Below are 12,253 nucleotides of genomic sequence, written 5' to 3' on the forward strand. Positions count from 1 at the left end.
AGAAATGTGTACACTCAAGTGCTTCTGGCTAGTAGTTTACACTTTTCTGTGTAGCATTAAACTAGCAGAGGAGAGAGCAAGTTTTGGATCATCCTGGAGAAGGAAGAGCAAGTAAGTGACTAGAGTAGCAGTGAGAAATGGGTAAGTTTTGCTGCTTCTGTCAGAAGCTTACTCACTGTATGAGACTTGCATCTGTCATACTGAAGCCCTGAGTTCTGTTCTCGTTCCAAGGTAAATCACTGTGTGGAATGTCATAGAAATTGTGTGAACGTTCCCTTATGTTAAGCCAGTGATGAAGCTTTCTCTAACAGGGACTGTTCCTGCTGTACTCTTCCACAGTGTGGAAGTACAGGTAGTGAAGAGGTGATCATAACTTAGATAACTTTTTTGTTCTTGTCTAGAGGAGCTTAGGATAAGTTACTTCTCTCATGTGCATCTGACACATCCTGGATAGATTTACACCACCAGATCAGAAGACGGCTTAAGCAAGATATGTAACATTCTGTGTAATTGTGAGTAGATAAGAAAATCTACAATACAGTAACATGTAATTTTCAAGTAAACCGCTTCTGCAGCGTCCTGTTGAAGATCATATGATTATCAGGTCTTTCTTCGTATTTTGGGGTTGTGATGAATCAAGCTGTACATGTTTTCTGGACACATGGAAGTAATAGTATTCCTTGATGAGTAGAGTGCATTCTGTTTGTGGATACCTAAGCTCAGACAACTTGTTTCACAATCTCATGGGAGAGGGAAGCCATCCCAGGGATGTCTTCTCTGTAACTGCTGCTGCTGTTTAGAAACAACAAACTTGTCAAGATCATGTGCGTGCTTGCTCTCTTTCTGTTTCTCTCCTTCGCCCCTCTCCTCCAACACATTGTCTACTTATACTGAGAATAAATGGAACATTTACTTCTGCCCCATCCCTCCATGGCTGAAAATTCTGCATTATTTCTGCTTTTGAAGTCCAAGCTTTTCCAGAAAAGAACAGATTCTGTCAGCAATGTAGTTAGTCCTCAAATTTTCATATCTATAGTCTATTTTAAGCCAGAAGTGGTAATTCTTGCTTATGGTAATCAACTTGGTTTCTCTTACCCACATACTCCTTAATTGTGTTATTTCAACATTTGTATTTGGGAAAAGCTTTGACAGTCAGTCAAAACCTGAGACAGCAGTGTTCTCAGCTGGGTTTTGAGCTTTTCCAAGAAGTAAAGAAGCCTACTCAGTTTAAATGAAGACTTTTGCAGCAAGTTCTGTGATTAATTGGTGTCCAAAGATTACTGTGCAAGCATTGCTCCTTACTTATAAATGTGAATAATTCCCTAAGCTTTCGCATATTGCTGCCTAGGTAGAACTTTGAAGCTGCTGTCTAACTTTTGAAATAAATATGTAGAAGAATGAAGGAACAAATATTTAATTGGCCTGTCCCTCCCAGAGTGAAAGGTTGATCTGTACTGGAAAATCCTGTTGGGTTTCATTGAGAGGAAAAAACGTTGATGGTTTTGTTTTTTGCCCTCAGTAGTAAAAGTATCACTTTTTAGGCCTAAGTTTTGTGGTTGGTCAATGTCTTTGGATTGTGTGGGTCCTTACTTGTCTGATCTATCAGCAATTCCAATAATTGGAATTTATGAAGATGTACAGATTTTCTGTGCATTAGGACAAAATGTTTCTAGGGATGTTTGGTGTACAGCTAGTGGCTGTTAGGGGTGTGTCTGGAGGATTCATTAATATACATATTAAGTGCCTTTCCTTCTGTTCTTTTAAAGAAGGAATGCCATGGAACTGAGTATGGGTCTCCCTCCTTCAGGACTTCTTTGGAAAATGTAATGGGGAAGGTTCTCTGTCTTATGGGGAGGGGGAACAATATTATTCTTCAGAACTCTAAAATACTTAAAAAAAACCAAACAAACAAAAAAACAAGAAGATTTTTTGCCACACTGTGAAGGCAGCAATCTAAATAATTAAAGAACAACATCTTTGTAATAGCTATACTAGTGTTCTCAAAGAGTAACTTCTGACTTAATTTGTTTTCTTGCAACCTGTAATATAAATTGGGATGTGTTTCTGTTTAACTTCTGTTTTATAAAGAAAAAAGCAGGCAATTAAGGTTTTAAAGTTAGGAAATCTGCAGTAAATATTCATTTAATATTGTTTTAAAATGTAAACTTTTGCATGCAAACATTTGAGTACTTCATTGGCTGTTTTGTATTTCTTTATGAAAATGGAATGTCTCATCTGATTTGAAAAGTTACAGGACTAAAATAATACTATCCATATCTATTTGCATCTACACAGATTGAGCCAAAGTGTGTGGGTGTATGTGTGTGTGTGTATATATATATGTGTGTGTGTGTATGGAGGAGTAGGCCGGCACCATGTGGGGGTGTTTGTTACTTACGTATGCTTTCCCTTATTCAATGAACAGTTTATTATCCACACAGCTGGGAAATTTAAGATGCAGGATTTTTTTGGTCATATTTCTACTTCTCAGTTTTCAGGGTAATCGTCTGTTGACTGGTAACTATAAGAAACTTTTGCAGTTAAGTTTTCACAATTGTTTTTTTTTTAATCAAAAACCCATACTACTGGAGGAGTTATACTCCCACAAATTCTCAATCACTGCATTGTTTTTATCCTATGGAATGGATATTTACTGTATTACAAAGAACCATGGTAACTTTTGTGGAATGCTTTGATTCTACATGACCATATAAATGTATCTTCTGTATAAGAATTAAAAATTACAGTGCAGGTTAGAGCCTTAGTTTGTGATTCTACAAGTGCAGGTATGCTTAGCTTCACGGACATGCTTGAACTTGACTCCTTCGATATGGTTATTGTGCCTACCTAACTGTTTGCAGGATTAAGGCTTTGGATATGAACTTCTAGCCAACTAGGGAGTTCTGAGACAATGTGAGAACATTTGAAAATAATGTAATCAGTAAGTGGCCTGTATTAGTAGCTGGGTACTACTAATTTCAGGTGTTACTGCTGAAATAATGAATTACTCAACCATTTTTGTAACTTGAACTTCTGAAATAACATGGCAGTAATAGGTGCATAAAAGCTATTTCCATGTTTTAGCTTTATCCCTTACTTTAGCTGATGGAAATTAATTGTTATAGTACTGCAATTTATTAAGACTTATATGGCATAATTAAGTGAGCAAGAATCAAATGTCACCATAGGATTTGCTGTGCTAAGCATAAGTAGATCAGAGAACAAATGTATCTCATTTAGAATCTGAAATGTCCGTTAACTACTCTGTGTGTAGGCTTGAAAATAATTTTCTCAGTGTTTTCAGAGTCATATCAGGACAAGCTCGTTACAGCGGTATTTATCTTTTTTTGAGGTGTATTTTTTTTCTTCTTTATTTAGATGTTGACACATTTATTTCCCAAACGCTAAAGGGAGAAAATCTATCCAGGAAAGCAAAAGAAAAAAGGGAAGTTCTTCTTAAGAAGATAAAAGATGTTAAGGCAAGGTAAGTGAGCTTCATGGCTTTAATATATTATGAAGTAACTTACTGATAACTTAAGTTTTTACAATCTTTTAATAACCATTAACAATGTTAACAATTAAAAATCTGTCTAGGTCCTGATTTTTGTCAAATATCTGCATGGGTTCAAGTCTTTATATCTCTTGAAGCTGCTACAATTTAGTAAAAAATGGGAACATAAGTATTTGTCCTACTTGAATTGCTGTAATATTCTGAACTCTGATTGCAAGCTGGTTCGGTAGAGCTTGCCTTCACCTCTGCTTTGGTAAGATTCATTAAAATACCAGAAATATAGTGCATTGAGAATATGAATGAGTTTCCTGTCACCATACTCAGCTGGTGTAAACCAGCATAATTCATTGTTGAGTTTGCTTTGCTGTATATTTTATTGTTTAACTCTGTAAAAGAAGATTGAAACATAACTGGAAACTATTTATAGATCATAAGTTTGTTTCAGCAATGTTAAAAGTGAAGTACTGTGACACCAAGTAGAGGGCTGTGGTTTGTTCTTTTTGTTTTTTTTTAAATATCAGGTATGATTTGAGACTCTGTTCTGTTGTGTTTTAATTTCAGTCAAACAATTCAGCTAAAGAGATTTGGCTGTAGTTTTATTTGCACTACAAAATTTTCTTTGCAAAATCTCTTTTCTTACAACTCTAAACAACTAGGATATAATCTAGTACTTGTTGTTCTTTTCCTGTTGTTATTTCCAAAGTGTTTTTCTACTGATCAGTCCTGTGTGATGTCTCCTAACCTTTCCTTTGATGACATGCTCCTGCCTCTATGGCAACTTGTTTACAGTTTCAAAGACAGCACAATCATCTGGTGAGGGCATCATTCTCTATATCACATTTAACTGCAGGAAGACATGAGATGTGTCCCAAAATCTTGTGATTGAAGATTTGTGTGCTTTTGATACAGACTGTAAATGCTTAGAGGAGAGTAATATTAATAATATATATATTTATAAATATATGTAAATAAATAGATTTTTTTAAGGAACCAGGATTTTCCTTCTGTTTTCTTTGTGCTTTCCCTTTTGGGTTATTGAGCTCCCTGGGACTATTCAGATGACATGCAGATACAGTCAGATACTGACTTTTTTCTTCAGTATTAAGACTCAACTATGTTTTTTTGGATGATGAAATATCAAAGGAGGGAACCTGCAGTTATAAGCACAGTTGACACTGAATCCTTTGCTATTCACTTACGTGACCCCATGATTTCATGTCTTATTTTAATTTGTAATTCCTTCCTTGTCTCATGTAATATTATTCATTGTTAACAGCGTTTTGCTTTTCATGCAGGCTACAAAATAAATGCACATTGTAGTCATCTTTGATTTTCACATCCCACATATTGGGCTGTGCCTAACTGTCTGTTACTGCCACTTGCTATGCAGGATTTCTGAGCTTTGGCCTTTTATTTCTGTTTGCATTTCTCAGTTTCTTATCCCTAGACCCTTCCTTTCTCTCCTGTGCATTACTTGTAAGCATCTCCTTACCGACTAATCTGATACATGCACTACTGCTTATTGTCCGTAAAGATGGTCTTGCCAGCTGCATTTTATTTGCTGGTTATTCCTGGTGAAATCCTCTTCTTTTCACGTAAACTCTAGTCCATGCATGCTTCTTGAGATGTCATTTTACATAACTCTGTCCTGATTATTTATCTTCATACATCAAACTGTATCCTATGATTATTTTTGGTTTTGAAATACCAAGATTTCTCTCTGAAGAAACAGTATTTTTTCCCTCTGGGATGACAGATTATTTTTTTTTAGGCATTAAATAAGTTGAGATCTCTTATTTGACAATTTTTTTTAAATTTAGGTATGCACGGACTTTTTAATTGCTAGTTAATTATTAATAGTTTTTCATTTGGATTTCATAAATTAGTGCAACTAAAACCACTATTTGTGGATTTTTTCCAGCTGACCTACTGTGTTATTTTTAAAGTATGCTTAGTGGCTATTACATGTGCACAAAACTCTTTGAAATATATCAACATCTGAAATTATATATAACATTTAGAACTTACTGAACTATATTAACATTTATTACTAAAATTAAAGATGCTTTTGTATGTTTAAGATACCCGAGCAGATGTATATTCCTAGAAAAGGCTCCTCTATCTGAGTTTGGTTTTGTTCAAGTCTTCCTTGACGTGACTAGGGATTCTCTCAACTGCAAAGGCAAAAGAAAAACTGGCTGAATATTGTAGCCAAAAATAAAGACTTTAAAATTAAGGAAAACTTGCAGCGCTAAATTTTGACTACAAAGCTTGTTGAAAACTAGTAATTGTTCTATGCTATGTTCTGGTACTGTGGATTTGCAAGCGTGCATTGATTGCTTTATGTTGTTTCTTCTTCTTTTTGCAGTTATCCTCAAGAATTCCAGGATAAAGGTAAATCTCGTGCTGCCTTCCCTCCCCCCCCGGTGTATTTTTGCCCACCGCCAGGCTCTCGGCATAAGCAGCAGATGCTGGTTGTTGCAGTACTCGGCTGTGCCCGGGTTGCCTCAAGGCCGAGGGGGCTGGCTCCCCCTGCTGAGGAACGCAGGGAAAAGCTTCCCTGTTGCAAAGTTCTCGCTAAACCATCGCTCAAAGCTAGGTCCCGTTCCCTTCATTAAACACATCTGAGAACGCTTACTGATGAAAAGATTAGTTTAGAAATATAGCTCAGAATTTAATATAAATGGAGCTTGTTATGTCTGGCTTAATTAGCAATAGCGTAGCATTGCAAAAGACCATGTGGTGCAGGCTTTTTGTTTTTTGTTGTTTTCTTTGTCTTTCAGAAGAAGTGTATGCCAAACAGCCTGCTTAGGAGATAAAATTTTAGTAGGCATAACTTATTTCAGCCTTTTTTCTTAACATTGCAAAAGTCTTCAATTCCATAGTGATGTTTCTTTAACCTTTTAATAGGATCATCTAGTGGCAATATGATATTGGCTTTCGATCCACACTGAATGAATGTTCTCATAGTGCAGCGGGAGCTCAGGCCTTTAGTTGCAGAGGAGATGATTTAGTGTGCAGGTAATGAAAACTGAAGTGTGGGTTATCTATTGTCTTCTAGTGGAGTTAAAACAAAGCTGCAGAGCTCAGTTTAGAGAAGACTGAGGAGGTTGTTGCTACAGTGTTCTGCTCTGTAACTAAACCTGGAAGGGCTCTTATTTCCATGATGCTAATTCTTGAGGTCATGACCTATAGCCTGTGGACGCTGGTATGAGGGTCACAGTGCGAGGTCAAAAAAGCCTATGCAAAACTTCACTTTTTGCAGTGGTTGAAGAACTGTCTGTTTCTGGACAAGGAGGTTCAAATGTGTAGGCTACAGCGTGCCTCCTGATAAAGTGAAAATATGTAAGTTGTATTAGGCAAGTAATGTTATAACAAGGCACAACAAGTTCATACATTTCTTGTCCCTGTTTAAATCAAGTTATATAGCCGTAACAGTTCAACTGAAAGAGAAAATACAACCTGAAACTTCCCAAACATTGCCAAGATTTTGTAAACTTGAACTGTGTGATTATTTAAAAATTCTATTAAAATAATTTGCTATATTTTTTATATTGCACCTCAGCACCCTTACTGAAGTTAAAATGTAGTTTCCCTTCTCTCCTCACTGTCCAACTGAACTAAGGGTAGGAAAGTTAAATGTTATTTTATTACGAAAATTACTAACATGAAATTAGGCGGGATGGTTGTTTCATTGCAAATGCATCTGACTTTCTGGAGAGCATGTTTTTGCAGATTTAAAAACTTTCTGAGGCTACGACTATCTAATAAACATGAGAATTGTCTATAGAGAACAAAGTTTGCATTTACTGGTGTGCTTTTTTTGAAGGTCGAGAAAATTGTAGTCTATTTACTTTCTTCATTGGCAATTTGATGCAGAATTTCTTTTCCGATTCAACAAATTATTAATAAAGATGAGATTTATCTCCAGAAAAATGGATGATTTAATTGGTATAGTCTGTAATTGTTACAGTATAACTTGCTTTGATTTCTGTGAAAATTGTATTAGTCTTATTCTTTTTATTAGCGTGCATTTTATTCTTAAGAAGGATATATTGCTTTTTTTAATTCTCATGTGTCTTTTTTGTTCAAATCAGAACTATGTATAGATGGTGAAGCTTGCAAATGCTGACACTTTAGTTTTCTTTCAGTATTTATCAATAAAATGAGAGGGCTCTAAAGTTATACCATTGTTTTCTGCAAGCAAAGATAAATTTCTCCAAATTCATGTGTGTCTACATGCACGAATATGAAAAATTCACGAGAAATGGGAGCCTGCACTTACTTGCAAAATATTTGAGGGAATGCGGTTCAGTGGTATGGGTTGTTGGTATGTTTTCCAGAGATCAAGAAGTGTGTGCTAAACTTTATTTGGTTGTGTCATTCTTCAGGCCTGTACAAATTAGGAGTGAGTTGTGTAGGTGTAGAACAAAGGACCCACATGGAGGTAAGCAGTCCGATTCTTGGCCAGCTACTAGTGTAACAAAGCAGTGGCAGCAGCTGAGCGAGGTCAACTTTTGTGCCCATTCATGCCTCTGTGCACACCTAGACATTCAAAAAATGGAAAATTTGATAAAAGATTAAAAACTGAGGTGGCAGTGATGGTCAGACATTTTCCTGATCCTCCACCCTCCAGAGAAGGAAGAAATATCCTGAAATGTTAGGTGAAAAAGGAGAATATCTTTTAGGAAAAAAGAAGAGGTGGAAGCAGAAATGTGGAAACTGCACTGAGACAAACTAGGAAGAATAAAAATTACTGTGCACATTTAAAATTTGTATTTGCTGTTCCTTGTTTTGTGGTAGCAGTTACTCCATTTTGTAATGCAAATAAAATAATCTTTGTTGTAGCTGAAAGGGAAGGTAAAGAATGGTTCATACTATATGCCATATTATCATGTTACAGTAATTATCATACTACATGAATTATCATACTATATCAGCTGTTTTCAAGAACCTTGTGAGTTGTGACCTGTTATCCTTCCAGAGGCATCCAGAAGAATCTTTTGGAGGTTGAAAGAAGTGGACTAACACTTTCAAAATTCATACATTTCCTGTATAATGTAATGAAACTTGACTCTGGTCTCTCAAACAGCAGCTCCTTCAGCTTGTGAGTTTTTTCCACAGGTATGCTTTGTGGGCATCAGCTTGTCACTTCACTCTCTTTCACCATTGCATGTTCTTAAGTTCCACTGTCTTTGCATGTGGTGGCTATTCAGTTTGACCAAGGTATTGTATATGAGCTCTTGTTGTATGGGCTTTGGCCGCTAGCATACAGAATCTTACCTTCCATAAAGATAAGGCAAGGAGGTTTAAAAGAAGAATAAAAAAAAAATTGAAGAGCATGCGCACAAGTAGAACCAGGCTCCTTAAAACCAAAATAATCTGTGTGCATATCTGTAACTTTCAGAAAGTGCATACATACTTCTTTGCAAGACTGATGAACTTGAGGACTTTCTTGCAGCCTTCTTATATTGTCTGTCAGGTCAGTAAATGTGCTGGCAAAACCATCTTTTGTGTCTACACACTGAAAAAATGAAGCTTTTTAGGGGAAGTGGGTATACATGAAAATTAAAGACACTAAATTCATTGTACATGACAATATTTAATTCTCATGTGTGATGTGTTATCTGGTTTTACACTGACTCTTACAGTTAAGTATAATGTTGATTTATCGACAAAGAAAGTGCATGTTGTTCTTATGACACAAAATGTACAGTTATATTAATATTCAAACCACTGATCTTTCAACAAATTTTATTTTTATTTATCGAGTTAAGTTATTAAACATTTATTATATTTATTTTATTCTTAAACTAAGGAACTCAGTAGAGATGTCTTTTTCTCTTAGACACTGCTGCTTTTTTTTCTTTTAATTTGAAATATTTGACTCTTCATCCAAGCAGTTTAAACAAAATGAAAAAGCCAGTCACACTCAAAGTGACCTGTTCTAGATCTTAGAATTGCGAAGGAACTTGAAAACTAAGATAATTTTCATACAAATTGGATTCATTTTTTATAAGACTAGTATTCCACTAAGGATATAAAAGTCTGGACTTTGTCAAAGATTCTGAGTTAATACAGTTTTTGGCATTTCTCTGTTTTGAGATTAATGGAATCAATACCATGGCTGCCAAAATGTTTAGTTAAAAGAACCTTGTTTTCAATTTATGCTAAAAATAGTGCTAAAGTTGGCAGAAGCACTATAAACCCTAGAAACTGTATTTGTGTTTGAAGGTCACTTGCCATCTGTTCTTTGCATTTATTTTAGTAATATATATATTTTTAAGCACTTTTCACAAAAGATTTTGGCTCAGTGTTGAAAGCGAGACACCAAAAGTACTAGCCAAATTGAGTCATGATATGGGAATTTGCAGAACAAGTTCCCCATAAAGCACTCAGCGCACCTTATATCTGATCTGCAGCACACGACTTTGGCACTATTTATGCAGAAAACTATGATATGACATTTGCTAACTACCACTTTTCAGTCTGATAAAAACTGATGGAGGTCCACTTTCATTTTCATTTCAGTGTAATATAATATAAGATAAACGTGTGTCTCTAGAGCATTGGTGTTCTTCTCTGTGTAATTACTGGGAGCACCTGTAGGAAACCTTTAAACGACTCAGATGCCTCTTTGGCTCTTGGCAGAGCAGCGGGTGTCTGGAGCCTGAGACATCTGCGTCCTGGAAATAGTCAAGCTGATAGAGTAGCACTATATGCAAAGGCTTTGTATTTTCTAGGTTGTTTTTTTTTTTTCCCCGTTTTGTGTGGAGGTGAGATTTCTGCTATATACTCTGTTTTGCAGGAAGTAGCAGCAGGTAGGAATCTTTTTAGACTTGAGAAAGGGAGGCAGTAGCTTGTGGTCATCAGAGCAGTATGTGGATGCGACTTCTGTGATTTAACACACTTGAGCTTTCAGTCAGGAGCATAAATACATCATTAGTATTTAACCATAAATGGGAAAGATACAGTTTAGTCGTTACACAGTCCTTTGAGGATCATCATGATGTATTTCTGGAGACACCATTGGATGCGTTAGAAGTGTGCCAAATATCACTCTGTACTGGAAGTCTGGAGGGTTTCATTGTAGGCAAGTCACAGTGTTGTCCTTTTCAGCTACACGCAGCTGTTAACCTCTGAAGTGTCTGTGCCAAGTGCAGTTTCAAGCAGCTCAAGATATAGCCACTAGTGCACCACAAAATGGCCTAATCCTGATGTGCATCGTCAACAAGGGGAAATTCAGCATGTAAAAGTTGTGTTGCCTTTCTTCCTTGAAGCGTATTTGCTTACAAACCTAGCGCTGTTTCAGTATTGTTTTAACAAATAGCTGCTAAAGAATTCCAACTTGACCTTTAAAAACCAAGATATTAAACCCATCATGTTAATATGAGACTCTAGAAGACTCTTCAGGAATGGGTGTGTTGGAGCAGATTGCATGGCAAAGCATACCTTGAGAAAGTAGCTGTCAGAAGAATCTAGTCTTGCAAGATGACTGGTGGATTGGATCAGTAGCAGCATCTTAAAAAATCAGCTGCAGCTATCAAGGGGCTAAAGTGTATCTGTGCCAGCTCGAAAGTAACTTTGTCTAGTTATTTTTGTGGAAAACTCTGTAGTGAGAACCTTACATTGATCTGCTTGATGGCTTCATCCAGTCCTTTGAGTTCGTGCTGCAGGAGAGATTGGACAGGAGGAAGTGATTTCAACCTGCTGTGACTTGGGACCTTCCGAAATGGCAAGAAGCAGGGTGTTCTGACCTGCATGTCTTTTTGTGAGTTGTTTTATTTCTCTTATACTTGAGCAATTTTAATGCATCACTCTGTCTAGACTTTTTTAGAAATAAATTGAAAGTGTTTAGTGATCTGAGGATGCGAGCTAGCAAGTCTTTCAGAGGCACTGGCTGGAACATCTTGCTCTTTTTTAGATTTAGTGGTGGAAGCAGTATCTTTAATGCTTAGGAGTTCATTACTATAATCACACTATTGCAGAAGAAAATGAATTCTTGGGAGGAAAAAAGTCTGGATTATTTTTTTTAAACTGGATTCATATAAAGTAATATGGTCCTGTTCGTTATATTCAGCTTGTACCAACTAAATCTGTTGGAAATCTTCAGAACAGGGGGCAGGGACTGAAGTGCAGCCTTTGTTACAATGAGAGTTTGGTTTATGCTCCGTTCCTGATGTGGTACACTTAACCTTTGGTATGCATTATTTCCTAAATCAATAAATAAGCTGTAATGGAAAAGGTAGCATTTAATAAGGAAAGACATTGTATGGGCTTTTTTTACAGATAACATAAAATATTGATTCTGTTATGAAACCTGTAAGAGGTTAGTTTAAATTGTAGAAGCTGGAGAATAGGGTCAGTTCATATACATATTTCTGTTATTGTTATAACTGTTAACTAGCTACTGTTAACTAAACTTTTTTTTTCAACTTCCAGATAAATCATGTGGTATTCTGGGGAAACAAGAAACTATATTAATGAGCATCAACTCCTTAATTATCTTTGTGACTACATAACAGGGACACATTCATGTGATTTCTTTGTGCAATAACTTTTGCAAAGAAGTATTTTTAAACTGATCATTAATTTTATGACCACAGAAATGAGATGCAAAATTTATGCTGTTGTCATTGGCACAGGTTCAAGGCACTACTGACATTATGTGTGATTGTAATGGAATGGCTGCCAACTAATGAGTCTATAGACATTTTGTTTGAGCATGCTTTGCTTTTAGAT

General features: G+C 36.1%; 1 protein-coding gene across 2 annotated transcripts in view; it reads left to right on the forward strand.

Moving 5' to 3' along the window:
- SKAP2 (src kinase associated phosphoprotein 2) overlaps positions 1 to 12,253 on the forward strand; it is a 120,560-nt gene that overhangs the window by 7,744 nt on the left and 100,563 nt on the right. For both annotated transcript variants that reach the window (XM_049799037.1, XM_049799038.1), the window contains exons 2-3: positions 3,379 to 3,484; positions 5,880 to 5,905. In XM_049799037.1, coding sequence (XP_049654994.1) covers positions 3,379 to 3,484; positions 5,880 to 5,905 — 132 coding nt within the window. The remainder of the gene's footprint in view (positions 1 to 3,378; positions 3,485 to 5,879; positions 5,906 to 12,253) is intronic.

This window comes from Accipiter gentilis, chromosome 4, assembly GCF_929443795.1.
Source record: "Accipiter gentilis chromosome 4, bAccGen1.1, whole genome shotgun sequence".
NCBI lineage: Eukaryota > Metazoa > Chordata > Aves > Accipitriformes > Accipitridae > Astur > Astur gentilis.